This window comes from Candoia aspera, chromosome 4 (genome assembly GCF_035149785.1).
Source record: "Candoia aspera isolate rCanAsp1 chromosome 4, rCanAsp1.hap2, whole genome shotgun sequence".
NCBI classification, from domain to species: Eukaryota; Metazoa; Chordata; class Lepidosauria; order Squamata; family Boidae; genus Candoia; species Candoia aspera.
In genome coordinates, this window is record NC_086156.1 from 105,187,445 (window position 1) to 105,204,081 (window position 16,637).

The 16,637-nt window shown below is 40.9% G+C and overlaps 3 protein-coding genes across 3 annotated transcripts; 1 reads left to right on the top strand and 2 right to left on the bottom strand.

The window, feature by feature from the left end:
* Positions 1-1,280: 1,280 nt before the first annotated feature.
* Positions 1,281-2,240, bottom strand: LOC134496845 (olfactory receptor 11H6-like). The gene has a single exon (XM_063302559.1). It carries the CDS (start codon positions 2,217-2,219, stop codon positions 1,281-1,283), a length of 939 nt encoding a protein of 312 aa, XP_063158629.1. The 5' UTR covers positions 2,220-2,240.
* Positions 2,241-7,391: 5,151 nt separating this feature from the next.
* On the top strand, positions 7,392-8,348 carry LOC134496846 (olfactory receptor 11G2-like). Its single transcript, XM_063302560.1, has one exon. It carries the CDS (start codon positions 7,392-7,394, stop codon positions 8,346-8,348), a length of 957 nt encoding a protein of 318 aa, XP_063158630.1.
* A 5,417-nt stretch (positions 8,349-13,765) lies between these two features.
* On the bottom strand, positions 13,766-14,746 carry LOC134497434 (olfactory receptor 11H6-like). The gene has a single exon (XM_063303093.1). It carries the CDS (start codon positions 14,723-14,725, stop codon positions 13,766-13,768), a length of 960 nt encoding a protein of 319 aa, XP_063159163.1. The 5' UTR covers positions 14,726-14,746.
* Positions 14,747-16,637: the final 1,891 nt, after the last annotated feature.

The window sequence follows — 16,637 nt, forward strand, 5'->3', positions numbered from 1 at the left end:
AAGTTAGAAAAAAGTAGAGATACAGTGAGAGATATTATATGACAAATAATAGGGCTGGAATAGGATATTACTGTAATAGAGTGGCATGGTATAAGACTACATAGTATAGCACAGTGTTTCTCAACCTGGGCCACTTTAAGATGGGTGGACTTCGACTCCCAGAATTCCCCAGCCATGGCTGGGGAATTCTGGGAGTCGAAGTCCACCCATCTTAAAGTGGCCCAGGTTGAGAAACACTGGTGAAGCAGATTAGGAGTATAGCATATATAATATAATAGTGTAGGACATTGGGCTAGATAGAGATAAGGCCCCTCGTTATTTTTTATTTGTCTTGTGTTTGTATTTCGGTTGTCCTCTTTGTAGTCCTATGCAATACAAAAGGTGCAGAACATCTCTTTTTGTTATATGGTAAAGAAAGAAAAAGAAAAAAAGAATTGTGCCCGGTTTTGACAGGGGCTTCACTGCCTCTAGGATCAATTGGATTGAGGGAACAAAAAGAACTTCCCCAGCCCGTATAAACAGGTCTCTCCTGCAGATTCAAGCAAACATGATGGAAGGAGGGAGGCCTGCTCTAGGTCTCATTCATCTAGTTCCATAGCATCAGGGGGTCAGTTATTTTCAAGGTAATTTTATGGGAGTTTAAAAATTCAATGGCCAACCGATGTGGACCTGTGTCAAAGGAAACACGATGTGAAGCTGTCATGGTCTAGAAACAAGCATCCATGTGCATATACATCCACAGGTTTTGCCAATTGACCCAGGTTTGCTAGTTGTTTAAATTATCCCAGCAAACAGAAAATTAATTTGATTCATAGTGCCATGCAAAAAGCAGACCATCTATTACACATCGTTTAAGATGTTGGATATTATATTTTTATTTCACTAGGTCATTTCAAAGTATAGGCCAGCCAAAACAGTTACTAGAACAGTTAAAAAAGAAAATACTTAACACTTCAAGAAAGAGAGGTGGTTTTTTCCCCCTTCTTGTTATGTATTTCTCAAAAACTTGTTCTTTCTTTGATTAATTTCAGGCAATGGAATTAACTAGTTTAAAACATGTGTGAGAGAAAAATTTCTTCTGCATGAACACTGAAACATTCCTTGATATTTTTTTCATGCAGTCCAATCCAAACTAATGCAATTTAATCAAATCCAATTAATTATTCAGGTTTTGAGCTATTCAAAAAGACAAATAGAATAAAAATTCACAGTAAATATTACATAGCTTGATAATTCATTTTCTCCTTTTCCCTCCCCTTATCACAATGCCACCTTTTTCCTCATTTTTGCTCCATCCTTCTCAGCATCCTGCCCAGGGCCTCCTTTACCTGATTGTTCCGCAGACAGTAAATCATGGGGTTGAGAAAGGGAGTAATGGCAGTGTAGAAGACAGTGACTATTTTTGTGATACCTGACTGGCCTCCCCCACTTGGAGCTAAATACATTCCTGCCACAGAACCATAGAAGAGGGTCACCACCATGAGATGGAAGGATATGGTGGATAAGGCCTTCTTCCTGCTACGTTGGTTAGAGGATTTGATAAGCGTGAGAATGATAGTGCCATAAGAAATAGTTACAAAGATTAAGTTGCCCAATATACTCAAAATATTAATAGACATCTGGCTGATAAAGGAAGCATTTTTAAAAGGTGGACAAGCCAGGGATAGGATGCCTTGATCACACACAAAATTGTCAATGATATTGGAGCCACAGAAGGAGAGTCTGGAGATCAAAGTTACTGGGACAGCATATCCCAAGAACCCAGCAATCCAGCAGCCAGCCACAAGCTTGGAACAGTTTTTCTGAGACATAATTGTTGGGTAGCGGAGTGGGTGGCAGATGGCCAAGTAGCGATCTAATGCCATGGCAGAGAGGAAGAAGCATTCAGTGCTGCCAAATGAGAAGAAAATGTAGAACTGAAGGAAACAGGCATGGAAGGAGATGGTTCCTTGAGGAGAAGCCAGATCAAAGATCATACGGGGTATGGTGGTGGTCACATAGCACATCTCCAGCCAGGAAAAGTTTCCCAAGAGGATATACATGGGCAGCTGGGCCAACTGGTCATCTACATATACTAGACTGATAATAGTGGTGTTTTCAATCAAAGTAATTATATAAGTAAAACTAAAAAGGATAAGAAGGTAGAACCGCCTTTGCTGGCCACCCTCCAAACCCAGTAAAATGAATTCTTGGACTGTGGTCCTGTTGCCCAGCTCCATCTGGAATCAGAGAAAAGAATCAAGAGTTCCACATTGTTAAAGAAGTACCATTCACAAATGTTTCTATATGTTTCTATCCAGGATCTAAAATGCTTAAACAGCCAAAATCAACGATTTGATTTGATTTGATTTGATTTGATTTGATTTGATTTGATTAGTGCCAACTGACTATGAACAACTCTGGTAGGGGGAAGGAAATCTGGCATTGCTTATCTCCTCTAAGGCTTTCCTTGAATAAGTTTCTTCAAGAGTGATGGAGAATGAACAGCAGGTTAGAGAGGAGGATGGAAACCTTATGAACTTATTTGTGGCCCTTTTGCAGAAAGGGGAAAAGGAAAATATGTATCCACTTGCAAAATGAAAAATAAACTCATTATTGGCAATGTCTTCTTCCACTGAATTCCTTTTAAGATTATTACTGAAGTATCACAGAAAATTCATCTCTCAGAAATATTTCAAGCCATCGATTCAGGCAGATTGTGGTCACTTATCATTAGCTCTGCTCCTTCAACCAGAGGACAGGGATGTGTGGTAGAGTCCTTGTTGTTGTTCCTGTCAACTGCAGGGGAGGAATCAGCCTGAGGGTGCCTTGCACAAGATGGTCAGCCAAAGTGAGCTCAGTCTCGGCTGAAATTTTGAATTGCTAAAAGCATTGCTCAAAATCATTACAAACCACCCCAATGAAAAAAATGCTGTGTTGCTCTAAGATCCTGATTTGGCTCTACTGGCATATAATAAGTCCTTTTTTGTCAGCCCTTCCAGACAAGAAGCACCACCCATGAGTACCAACCCTACCTTTATTGTAAGGTTACAGTAACAGAATCTTGCAAGTCTGAAAGTACCTCTCCCCTTCCTCACTTTTACTCTCCCAAAAACTAGGGAGGGTCACTTCTGAGACACTTTCTCCACCCCGTCCCTACTTTGGACTCAGATTTTCTTCATCAAACAATCGTTTAGGCTGCAGCTGCTCCTCCTGTCTCCAAGGTCATTCCCACATAACATTTTTGCATTAGGCAGGAGCATATTATCCAGCATAGATCAAAACATTGGTGTGAACAGGAATGCTTGTGTGCAACAAAAAAGCACGGTCTGTCATTTATATCATCTACTGGCAAGCCCAGTTGAACACTCCTTATCCAGTAGAGCAATATATATTGTTATTAGAATTAAACAATAATAATAATAATGCAGAAGAAGGAGCCTGGAGGCAATCAACAACAGTTGTAAGAGTGAACATCTGGGATTAATAGCAACAGGGATTCCCTGGGCTGGAATGAGATGATTGGCCACCACCCGTGGTTTCAGAAGGAGACTAATTAGGCAAACCAAACTCAGAAAGCCCCCTGGAGGGGGTTTAGTGCCTTCTGAATTCACAGGGAATTATTGGGCCTGGTGTGGAATCCACTGAGGAGTTTTTGAGTCACCTTCTGAAACCACGAGTGGTGGGCAATCATCTCACTCCAGCCCAGGGAATTCCTGTTGTTATTTATCCAAGGTATTCACTCTTACAACTGCGCATGATTGCTTCCAAGCACCTTCTTCCACATTTTTTTAAAATTGTTAATAACAATTTATAATGCTCTATTGGATAAGGGGTGTTCAGTTGAAGTTGCCAGCAGATGCTATAAATGACAGTGGCTTTTTCCTTGCACACAAGCAATCCTATTCACCCCAAGGTTTTGATCCATGCCAGATAACATGCTCCTGCTTAATGCAAAAAAAAAAAAAAAGACTTGTTATTTGCCAGTAGAGCCCAGTCAGGATCTTAGAGTATCATAGCATTTATTCATTGCAGTGGCTTGTAATGATTTTGGACCACGCTTGTAGCCATTCAAAATCTCCGCCCAGGCTTAGCTGACATTTGTTGATCATCTTATGCAAGGCATAAGAGGAAGATTCTTCGTTTGCAGTTAACTGGAACAGCAAGAACTCTGCCACACGACCCTGCCCTCTGGGTGAAGGAGTGAACCTAATGGTAAGTGATCAATATGTGCCTGGAGAGAAAGCAGCAGTGACATTTACTGGAGGCCTTAAATGTTTCTGAGAGATGGCTCTACATGGTGCTCAGTTTAGAGCCAGCCCCAAAAGTAACTTTCCCATGTCTCCTCCATTCCCACAACCTTTTCCATTTATAATGGAGACCTCTCCTTGGCTGGTAAATTGCACCAGGAAATGCTTTGTGAGATTTCATTTCCCATATTTGGACTCACGTAGATCCAAAGTTGCTGTTGCATAGAGGACGATGCTAAAATTCTACATCTAAATTCTGGGATGGGATCATTTGTCCTGTCCTGTGAGTAAAGTCTCCATTGAAGAGCTGCTGAGCTTGAGATTGGGTGGCTGTTAGTTGAACTGTGCTGTTTCCCAATCCAGGACTTAGACCTTTAATACACTAGGAGGGGGAGAGAGCTTGAATTTGACCAGCAGTGTCATTGCACCCCTCTTAAATATGGCAGATTTAGTGAATGGAGCCTGTAATTTGGGAGAGGTGAATGTTGTGAGCTCCCCAATCAATTTAACTCTCTCCCTGTTCCCTGTTTCCTTGAGCAAAACTGAGTAATAGCCATCTAGCATTGTGTGTTCTTTCCTCCAGATCTCCTGTAAGAAAATAAAATCACATTTGGAACTAAAACTTACGTGACCTTCCAGCCAGAGAAACTTCATGATAGGAAGGCAAGGAGATGGCATGGGGGCAATAGTGCCACCCCCCATTGCCCCCCATACTCTCACTGTTTAATAGCTAATGTAGGATTCTGCTGTGGTGCATTAATGTGGCTAAAGGGGCTCATTATTCACTATTGGAGGAATCACTGAATCAGTCAGGGAAGCAGCTGGAGAGATTTTGACTCTGGCAGTTACTTATCTTTTCTTGCTCTTCTCTTGCTCTGGCCTCATTCTTCTCCCCAGTACAGTTCCTCAGGTCAAGCCCACAGGACACAAGTCTTGGGACATCTAGGATGCCTCAGATTAGCTTCTCTGCCCCAGATCTGGGGGAACGTGACAGCATCATCTTGCAAGATTTTGAACAGTTCAGCTGGGATGCCGTCGTCTCCTGCTGCCTTGTTATTTGCAATGCTTCTTAAGGCCCACTCAACCTCACTCTTCAGGATGTCTGGCTCTAGCTCACTGACCACACCGTCAAAGCTATCCCCGATATTGTTATCCTTCCTATACAGGTCTTCTGTATATTCCTGCCACCTTTTCTTGATCTCTTCTTCTTCTTCTGTCAGGTCCTTGCCATCTTTGTTTTTGATCATACCCATTTTTGCCTGGAATTTACCTCCGATGTTTCTAATTTTCTGAAAGAGGTCTCTTGTCCTTCCTATTCTATTGTCTTCTTCCGCTTCCACGCATTGCTTGTTTAACAATAATTCCTTATCTCTTCTGGCTAACCTCTGGAATTTTGCATTTAATTGGGCATATCTCCCCCTATCACTGTTGCCTTTTGCTTTCCTTCTTTCTTGGGCTACTTCTAGTGTCTCAGCAGACAGCCATTTTGCCTTCGTGGTTTTCTCTTTCTTTGGGATGTATTTTGTTGCCGCCTCTTGAACAATGTTGCGGACTTCTGTCCATAGTTCTTCCGGGACCCTATCTACTAAGTCCAGTCCCTTAAATCGATTCTTTACCTCCACTGCATATTCCTTAGGAATATTAGTGAGCTCATATCTAGCTGAGCTGTGGGTCTTCCCTAATCTCTTTAGCCTGATCCTAAATTGTGCAAGAAGAAGTTCGTGATCTGAACTACAGTCAGCTCCGGGTCTTGTTTTTACCAACTGTACAGATGTCCGCCACCTTTGGCCGCAAAGGATGTAGTCAATCTGATTTCGGTGTTGTCCATCTGGTGAAGTCCATATATAAAGCCGTCTCTTAGGTTGTTGGAAGAGAGTGTTTGTTATGCAGAGTGAGTTGTCTTGGCAAAATTCTCTCAGCCGATGTCCTGCTTCGTTTTGTTCTCCCAGGCCATACTTACCTGTAATTCCAGGTGTCATTTGACTGCCCACCTTAGCATTCCAGTCTCCTGTGATGAAAATAACATCTCTTTTAGGCATGTTGTCCAGTAGGTGCTGCAGATCCTCACAGAACTGCTCTACTTCAGCTTCTTCAGCATCTGTGGTTGGGGCGTATATTTGGATCACTGTGATGTTAGATGGCTTGCCCTGATTTTGAATTGAGATCATTCTGTTGTTTTTTGGATTGTATCCAAGCACTGCTTTAGCCACTTTATGATTAATTATGAAGGCTACTCCATTTCTTCTGTGGTCCTCTTGTCCACAGTAGTAGATCTGGTGGTCATTTGATGTGAAGTGGCCCATTCCAGTCCATTTCAGATCACTGATGCCCAAAATGTCTATCTTTAATCTTGACATCCCACCAATAACCACATCCAATTTGCCCTGGCTCATAGATCTTACATTCGAGGTTCCAATGGTGTGTTGATCCTTAGAACATCGGATTTGCCGTTCACCACCAGCACCATCGGCCGATAGCCGTCCTTTCGGCTTTGAGCTAGCTGCGTCATCACGTCTGGGGCTAGTTGAACTCATCCTCTGTTCCTCCCCAGTAGCATTTTGACCATCTTCCGACCCGGGGGTCTCATCTTCCAATGGTATACCGACATATCTCTGGTTGTACTGATCCATTTAGTTTTCACGGCAAGAATACTGGGGTGGGTTGCGATTACCTTCCCCAGGGATCGCATTTAGTCTGACCTCTCTGTCATGACCTTCCCGTCTTGGGTGGCCCTTCACGGTTTAGCTCATGGCATCATTGAGGTGCTCAAGCTCCAGCACCACGACAAGGTAACGATCCTTTGCTGAAGAAATTTCTATGATACCTTAGGAATAACATTGAAAAGGCTTCAGTGATAGAAGAAACTAAAAAGAGTTTATTTTTTATTTTTCAAGCTTAGACATGATTTCCTTATGCTTTTTTGGTGATAGAATTACATATGAGTTCCTAAGGTTCTCATCCTTCTCTTTAATCTGCCATTAATTCTCCATCATTCTTGAAGAACATTTACTTAAGGACAGCCTTAAGCAATGATGCAACATTTCCCTCTTGTTGATTTGGTAATTCTACACTCTGCCACTTTTTAAATCCTTTATGGAAATAAATAGATATATTTGTGAATCTTTAAGAATATTTGATTCTGTTTCTTTTTCCTGATTCCAGATGGAGCTGGCCAATGGAACTACAGTCCAGGAATTCATTTTGTTAGGTTTGGAGGGCGGGCAGAAAAAACGATTCTTCCTCCTTATCCTTTTTACTATCATCTACATAAGCACTTTGGCTGAGAATATCACTATTATCATGCTGGTACATGTAGATGCACAATTAGCTCAGCTCCCCATGTACAACTTTTTGGGAAACTTCTCCCTGCTGGAGATCTGCTATGTGACCACCATCATGCCACAAATGCTCTTTGATCTGGCTTCTCCTGAAGGGATCATCTCGTTCCAAGCCTGTTTCCTTCAGTTCTACATTTTCTACTCACTTGGCAGCACTGAAGACTTCTTTCTCTCAGCCATGGCCTTGGATCGCTATCTAGCCATCTGCCACCCACTCCGCTACCCAACATTTATGTCTAAAAAGACCTGTTCCAAGCTTGTTGCTGGTTGCTGGATTGCTGGCTTTTTGGTATATGCTGCCCCAGTAATTTTGATCTCTAGGCTGTCCTTCTGTGGTCGCAATATCTCTGACCACTTTTTGTGTGATCAAGGGATCCTGTCCTTGGCTTGCCCTCCATTTGGGAATGCTCCATTTATCCTATTTTCCATGAATATTCTGATCATAATAGGCAATTTAATTTTTGTAACTATTTCCTATGGCACTATCATTCTCACACTGGTAAAATCCTCTAACCAACATAGCAGGAAAAAAGCCTTCTCCACCATATCCTTCCACCTCATGGTGGTGACCCTCTTCTATGGTTCTGTGGCAGGAATGTATGTAGCTCCAAGTGGGAATGGTCAGTCACATGTCACTAAAATAGTCACTGTCTTCTACACTGCCATTACTCCCTTTCTCAACCCAATGATCTACTGTCTGAGGAATAATCAGATGAAGGAGGCCCTGGACAGGGTGCTGAGAAGGATGGAGCAACAAATGAGGAAAAAGATGGGTTTATGAAAATGGGAGTGGAAAGGAGAAATCTAATCACCCAGCTGTGTATGCTTCTTTATTACCAGTGTTGTAAATTCTTTTTAGCCATTTCCCATGCCAACAAACTCCCGTTGTTAAAGTAGATTTCAAGTACCAGGGACACAACCAGGAAGACTATATGCATCCTAAATTTCAGATGATTGATCCAGGCTCATATTAACAATGCAACAATAAAATGAACAATAATATCTAAACTATATGGGTTAACGTTCCAACTGCTAAGTTACTTCTTCAGCCACATGCTCTGAAGTATTCATTACATACACATAAAAACTGTTGTTCTAATCTCATTTTAAGATCACAGGAAAATAACTTCACTATAACTGTTTGAGGTGATTCAAGCTTATTATTTCAAAGATCATACAAATAGCTAATAATGTCATCAACTTCCTATTAAAAAGTGTTACTGTTTTGGGAGCTATAGATAATTCCCCCCAAACTTCTAACTTGTATCAGGATCAAACACACCAAATAAGAAGTGCTGAAGTTGACCATACTGCCAAGAAGCACTCCAATGTAAATCAATTAAAACAACAACAACAATTTTTTTTTAAAAAAATGACATCAGAGTGAATTTGATCAGTGATACTTCTGGTTTACCCTGAAACAATCTGGAATGCTATTTTCAATCCAGAATTATCTTGCAGAGGAATAGGTACACTGATAATTGTATCAGATTAATAATATACGTAACAGAAATAATACAGGCAGTCCTCATTTAACAACAACTTGTTCAGTGACTGTTCGAAGTTATGACGGTGCTGAACGAGTGGAACTTATGACTGGTCCTTGACATTCTGGCTGTCCCTGCACCCCCACAATCACGTGATCACGATCTGGGTGCTTGGCAACCAGTTTGCACTTACAATAGTTGCAGCATCCCGTGGTCACATGATCACCATTTGCAACCTTCCCTGCCAGCTTCCCATAAGCAAAGTCAATGGGGAAGCTGGCAGGGAAGGCTGCAAGTCACTCTGTTAAGTCACTTGTACTCTCTCACACCTGGCAGCAGCCGCCCCCGGCTGGCTGCACGTGCTCTGTGCCAACCATGCACCTTCCCCTGCCTGGCAGCAGCCACCTGGGACTTGCTTAACAACTCGTGATTCTTGTGTAAGAATGGCAGCAGGGACTGCCGGGATTGCCATTGCTAAGCAATGCAGTCATGTGACATTGTGCTTTATGACTGCATCACTTAGTGACCAAAATTCCAGTCCCAATTACTGTTAACTGAGGACTACCTGTAGTTAAATATGCAGTCTATGAAACAGTGTCACTGAAATGCTAAAAAGAAAAAAGCCAACCACATGTAAAATTAAAATCTCCCACCAGCGGGGCTTGACTCCTGGTCACAATATCTCCACAGCAAGGTGGTTTTCCAATGTAATAGTGGTTTCAGTTGCCTTTGATTAGGATGGTTTTTCAACTTCCCAGTCTAGCTTATAGCTCCAAGTGGGAAAGATCAGCCATCATGGGTCACTAAAATAATCATTAACTTCTGCCATTATGTCCTTATTCAACCTCTTGATGCATTATCTGTGGAATGAAATGAAATAGATTGTCTGCTGTTTTCCGTGGTAGGGTGAATGCATGTCTTCCTGCTGTAAATCTAGGGAAGTCCTATAAGGACATCTCCAGCTTTTCTCAGCTGTTCTGACAATTCTTGCACCAGCTTCTCTATGTCCATTTGTCTGTAGATTTTGTGGACTTAATGTGATGTTCAAATCCATGTGCTGTGGCAAAGATTTCAAATGTAACACCTACAAATTGTGGCCCTTTATCTGTTCTCAAAACTTGTGGTATGCCATCCTGATCAAATGCAGTTTTTATTTATTTATTTATTTATTTAAAAGATTTGTGTGGCCACCCATCTTAAAACACAACTCTAGGCAGCTTACACGAACAATTAAACCATGGAACCATAAAAATAAAAATAAAAAACCATAAAACCATAAAACCATAAAACCATAAAACCATAAAACCATAAAACCATAAAACCATAAAACAACAGCAAAAATCTGGAGCCTCACTCATCTCCCTGGGATGCCCCAACACGCAACCCCAAACACCCTCACTCTACCCCAGTATTTGGGTAAAAATGTTTGGATGTGTTTAATAGTTCTTTGCACTAAGTTCTCAAGTTGAGCTACTTCTGGACCATTTGAAAAGTAATCCATTATTAAAATATAGTCTTTATCATGTATGGTGAACAAATCAATATCTTCTTTTCCCAGTGGGCCAAAAACAGTCCTTGTAACCTGGGATATAGGTTTGACAAAACTTACACTGGGAAATCCATGTTTCAGTACCAGAGTTTATGGTAAGCAGTGTACTGTGTCTTTGGTATGTCTCTTCAGTTTCTCAACCCCTGCATTACCTTTGTGTAGGTGGGCTAACACTATGGGCTGTAATGAGTGAAGTATGATGATGCAGTGACCTTGGAGAAGCACACCTTTATATTCAGAAAGCTCAGACGAGAGAAGCATCTAGGTCCTATATACTCCTGTCCACATACTCATAAATAGGCATTGATTTGTTCACACTGCATGGTAATGACCAAGATAAAAGAATGAATTACTCTGAACATAAGATCAAGTTCCCAAACCCCACAAATGGACCTTTCCTAAGAAAAGCTAGAGATGCTGCAGAAGATCATTGCTGTGGAAGGTGGGAAGTACCCAGCTGAGCTTTGGTTTGGGAGGAAAATAATGACATGTCTCCCCATATTAGATTTTGGAAGCCCTATAATGACTCTGTGCTACTGAGCAAAAGACTTTAAAAAAGATACTATTCTCACTGTCACAACAGAGCTGCATCTCTATGCCTGCTCCTACCAGATGAAAATATCTGAACCAAAGATCCAGACTACTGGGGACATATAGCAAAAGTGATACCATAAACTCCAGCAATATCCTATTGGTCAAAAGAGAATCAGAACAGATTTGACATAATCAAAGACACAGACTAGCCTAAGCACCATCAGTAGAAAACCAGTAAAGTGTGGGCAACACAGGGTATCCAGATACTACTATACCATGCTACGCTATGCTACACTACACTACATTATGCTATGTTACACTCCGCTTTGCTGTGCTCTGCTCCACTCCACTCAAGTGTACTCTATTATACTACCCTACACTACTGCCATGGACACCCTGGAGAAGATGCCGATGCTAGGGAGAGTGGAAGGCAAAAGGAAGAGGGGCTGACCGAGGGCAAGATGGATGGATGATATTCTAGAGGTGACGGACTCAACCTTGGGGGAGCTGGGGGTGTTGACGACTGACAGGAAGCTCTGGCGTGGGCTGGTCCATGAAGTCACGAAGAGTCGGAAGCGACTGAACGAATAAACAACAACGTTACTGCCATACAATATGAGTTACACTGATGGACATATAACCATGATGTTGAACCAAGTAATTGAACAGTATTGAATGTTATGTGGATATGTTATTTCATTGAGAAAGATGTAATGTAAGTTGGCACATTCCAAAGATGAACCTCCTTATTTTAAGGAGAATATTTATGTTTTCCTTGCAACATGTTAAATTATTTTTTCTTCGGTTCTTGATGTTCTCTGCACAGATGATTTTACTTAGCCTGGTAATGAAACTTCTTCAGGAAAACAAACACAAGAACACCAAGAACCCATCAGTTCAGCCCTGAGCTTCATATGTTTTATAATATTGAAATTCTGTTTTGTTTCAGGTAAGAGTAGGTTCCTAGCTGATCTTCATGAAAACAGTTCACCTCTTGTGCCATTGTCTACTTAGGAAAACAAAGTAACTGGCTCATAGCTATAGACCTTCCTGCTAGGCCATCATAGACAAATTGCATGGAGACCCTTGGTGTCTTGGGGGCAACAGTAGATGTAAGCATGGGAGAACTTTACTTCCATGTATTGGCTAGCTCATATGTCAACACTGGGTCATTCCAGTGGTCCTGTTTCAATAACATCTGTCAGAATTGCTTGATTTTGAGGTCACTTTTATGGCTAATTCACATTCACAGATTTATTTAGGATTTTTCTGTGTTTGTTCTGCCTCCACTGTTCATTATCCCATTGGAACTACCATGCTCCTTTCAACTTTGGCCTCCATTTACTTTGGTATTGTCAGGGATGTTATTTCCATGGCAAAGCAGTCTGGGAAATGTAAGAATGCGAGGCAGAGAAAAAGTGCTGTCTAATGGTCTGATGCAATGTCCAGCAATGTCTGATGCAACGTCCAGCACAAGACAGTCACAAGACAATGACAGAGCAGGTTGATGCAAGGTGACATTTGATTGGCTAGCAGCCACATCAATATGGAAGCAAAGCATAGGCATTCTCTCTCTCATTTGTGAAAAGTCTTCCTGTTACTCTGCCGGTTTGTTTGACAATTTAACTGCTGTATTTGGATATTGGATTTACTGTACACTGGACTATGTTTATTGGATTATGGATGTTGGTTTCTCTATGGAATTTGTATCCTTTATATACCAACAACTTCTGGAGTGCTATGCATAAGTGTTATTCTTCTTTGCACATTTTTCTGTAAATAAACGGGTAAATAGTGCACCACAAGGACTGATTTTTTTAACCCCAGGGACACGACGCTTAGTGGAATTCTCTCTCCAACAGGTATTTCCTATATTAAGAGGTCTTCTTTCTCCTCTTCTCCAAATTCAAGCACACATGATGGAAGGAGGGAGGTCTGCTCTAGGTCTCATCAGGGGGTCAGTTACATTAAAAGTAATTTTATGGGATTTTAAAAATTCAGTGGCAAACTGATGTGAACATGTGTCAGAGAAAACATGATGTGAAACTGTCATGGTCTAGAAACAAGCATCCATGTGTGTATACAGCCATAACTGTTGCCTACCAGAAAAGTAATATGATTCATTCTGCCATGCAAAAGAGCAGACAATCTATTTCATTTTATTTATGATGACAAATTTATTATTTTATTATTATAATAATTATATATATATATATATAATTATATATAATTATATAAACATAATAATAATAATTATTATTATTTAACAAAGTCATTTCAAAAATAGGAAAGCCAAAACAGTTGCTGAAATGGGAAGAACAGTTAAAAATGAAGGTATATACTTAACATTTTAGGAAACAGAGGTGATCTTCTTTCTTCCATTGTGTAGTTTCCCAAAAGCTTATTCTTTCTTTGATTAATTTGGGGCAACATGTTTAGCTAGTATAAAATTTGTGTGAGAAACAAAATTCCTCTGCATGAATATATTTCTTGATTTTTTTTTCACACAGTCCAATCCAAACTAATGCAACTGAATCAAACCCAATCTATTTAACAAGTCAGATAGAGGAAGTTCCACAGTAAATCTTACACAACTTGCTGATTTATTTTCTCTTTCCTGTCCTCTTATCATATTGTCATCTTTTTCCTCAGCCTTTGCTCCATCCTTCTCAGCACCCTGCCCAGGGCCTCCTTCACCTGATCATTCCGCAGACAGTAGATCATGGGGTTGAGAAAAGGTGTGATGGCAGTGTAGAAGACAGTGATTATTTTAGTGATATGTGATTGACCTTCTCCACTTGGAGCTACATACATTCCTGCCACAGAACCGTAGAAAAGGGTCACCACCATGAGATGGAAGGATATGGTGGAGAAGGCCTTCTTCCTGCTACATTGGTTAGAGGATTTCATCAGTGTGTGAATGATAGTGCCATAGGAAATAGTTACAAAAATTAAGTTGCCTAATATGGTGAAAATATTCATGGAAATCTGGCTGATAAAGGAAGCATTTTTAAAAGGCGGACAAGCCAGGGATAGGATGCCTTGATCACACACAAAATTGTCAATGATATTGGAGCCACAGAAGGAGAGTCTGGAGATCAAAGTTACTGGGACAGCATATCCCAAGAACCCAGCAATCCAGCAGCCAGCCACAAGCTTGGAACAGTTTTTCTGAGACATAATTGTTGGGTAGTGGAGTGGGTGGCAAATGGCCAAGTAGCGATCTAATGCCATGACAGAGAGGAAGAAGCATTCAGTGCTGCCAAATGAGAAGAAAATGTAGAACTGAAGGAAACAGGCATGGAAGGAGATGGTTCCTTGAGGAGAAGCCAGATCAAAGATCATACGGGGTATGGTGGTGGTCACATAGCACATCTCCAGCCAGGAAAAGTTTCCCAAGAGGATATACATGGGCAGCTGGGCCAACTGGTCATCTACATATACCAGACTGATAATAGTGGTGTTTTCAATCAAAGTAATTATGTAAAGAATAGTAAAAAAGATAAGAAGGTAGAACCGCCTTTGCTGCCCATCCTCTAAACCCAGCAATATGAATTCTTGGACTGTGGTCCTGTTGCCCAGCTCCATCTGGAATCAGAGAAAAGAATCAAGAGTTCCACATTGTTAAAGAAGTACCATTCACAAATGTTTCTATATGTTTCTATCTACATATACCAGACTGATAATAGTGGTGTTTTCAATCAAAGTAATTATGTAAAGAATAGTAAAAAAGATAAGAAGGTAGAACCGCCTTTGCTGGCCATCCTCCAAACCCAGCAATATGAATTCCTGGACTGCGGTCCTGTTGGCCAGCTCCATCTGGACTCAGAGAAAAGAATCAGAATCGTGCATTGTTGAAGAAGTACCATTCCCAAAAGTATCAACATGTTTCCATCAAGGAGCTAAATATGGTTATCTAGGCAACAGCCAAAATCAACAAGAAAGGAAATGTTCTGGCATTACTTGTGGATAAATAATCTAAAACTGGTAGGATTTGGTCAGAGGCTCTGTCATCACGGTAGGTGTTAGGTGAACATTCTCTGAAACTTATTTTAATGGAACATGGAAGAAACTAAGATGGTGTTGAGTTGACTTATGAAACCTGAACTCCACACAGCTTTCCTAATATTTTTTTTAAATCAGAGTTTTACAACAAACCTCATCAGTTTATGCCTTGCATTTTTGGGGATTTACTTCTGGACTTTTTTTAGGAGTTTGCAAGGATATGGGAACAAACTCAAACTCAAAAGGGGTACTGAATGGTTGAATGAACGTTCAATTAACATCTAGAGGCTCAGTAAGTGGCCTGAATGAAATAAGCTTTCTAGCCTCTGCCAACATATTTGAGAATCCCCACCCGCACCCCCAAGTTGGGCAAGAAGAAATTGGCAAGGGCTTGGCATGCTAACATTTACAGAGTCACCCATAGGCTCTCAGACATGGCCCTGAAAAGCCACCATTATCGTGAATCTGTATCTGAATTTATAGCTGATCATTGCTTTCAGATTTCACAACAGCGATTTCTAGTTTGGAATACTTGTATACTGTGAAGTTTAAGGTAGATGAACAAATACTGATTGATTCACAAGTGAAGAATAGGGCAACCAGCTTCAGATAAGCTGGGACTTAGTACAAGCAGAATGGTGAATAGTGAGTGTGGGGAGAAAGAAGGGTAAATGCAATTTAAAAAGAGATAAAGAATAAGCATATAGTTATCTTTACCTCTAAATCTTTAACTCTAGGAATTAGCAGCAGTCCCTGATTTACCCATACCCTTCAATTAAATTGATCATTTCAACAGATGCATTTTATTATTGATTGCACTTCTAACCACCACAATTGCTCCCAGTAGTTTACAATAATAAAACATCCACTGTAAAATTTTTAAAAAAGAGATAAATTCATAATATAGCCATTGCTGCAGAGAAGCAGTGCCTATGAACTTCCATATGATGTACCTCATAGTAATGGGCATGACCACCACTTTCTCTCCAAATGCAAGTATCAGGTAGGTCAATTCTGGGTGGAAAAGTTATTACTGTAAATATCGTGGTACCAAGCCATATAGGGCTTTATAGGTAATGACCAGCAGCTTGAATTATACTTAGAAGCTAATAGGAAGCCAGTGTAGGTCTTGGAGCACAGCTACTGCATTCTGTATTGATTGAAGCTTCTGAGTGGTCTTCTAGGTCCACCCCATATAGAGCACATTGCAGTAACACTACCTTTCATGAATTATTGTTGCCGAGTCTTTCTGATCCAGGTAGGGCTGCAACAGGTGCACCAGCTGAATCTGGACACAGTCCCTCCTGGACACAGCCTCCACCTACCCATGAAGGGGTAGCCTTGAATCCAGGAGGGCACCTAAGTCATGGACCTGCTCTTTCAGAGGCAGAGCCAACCCATCAAAGGACAACACCAGAGTTGACAGCCCATTTCTCTCTGTTGATGTAATTTTTGACTATCTTCTTGCACTTCAACAGCTGATACATTGTCAGCT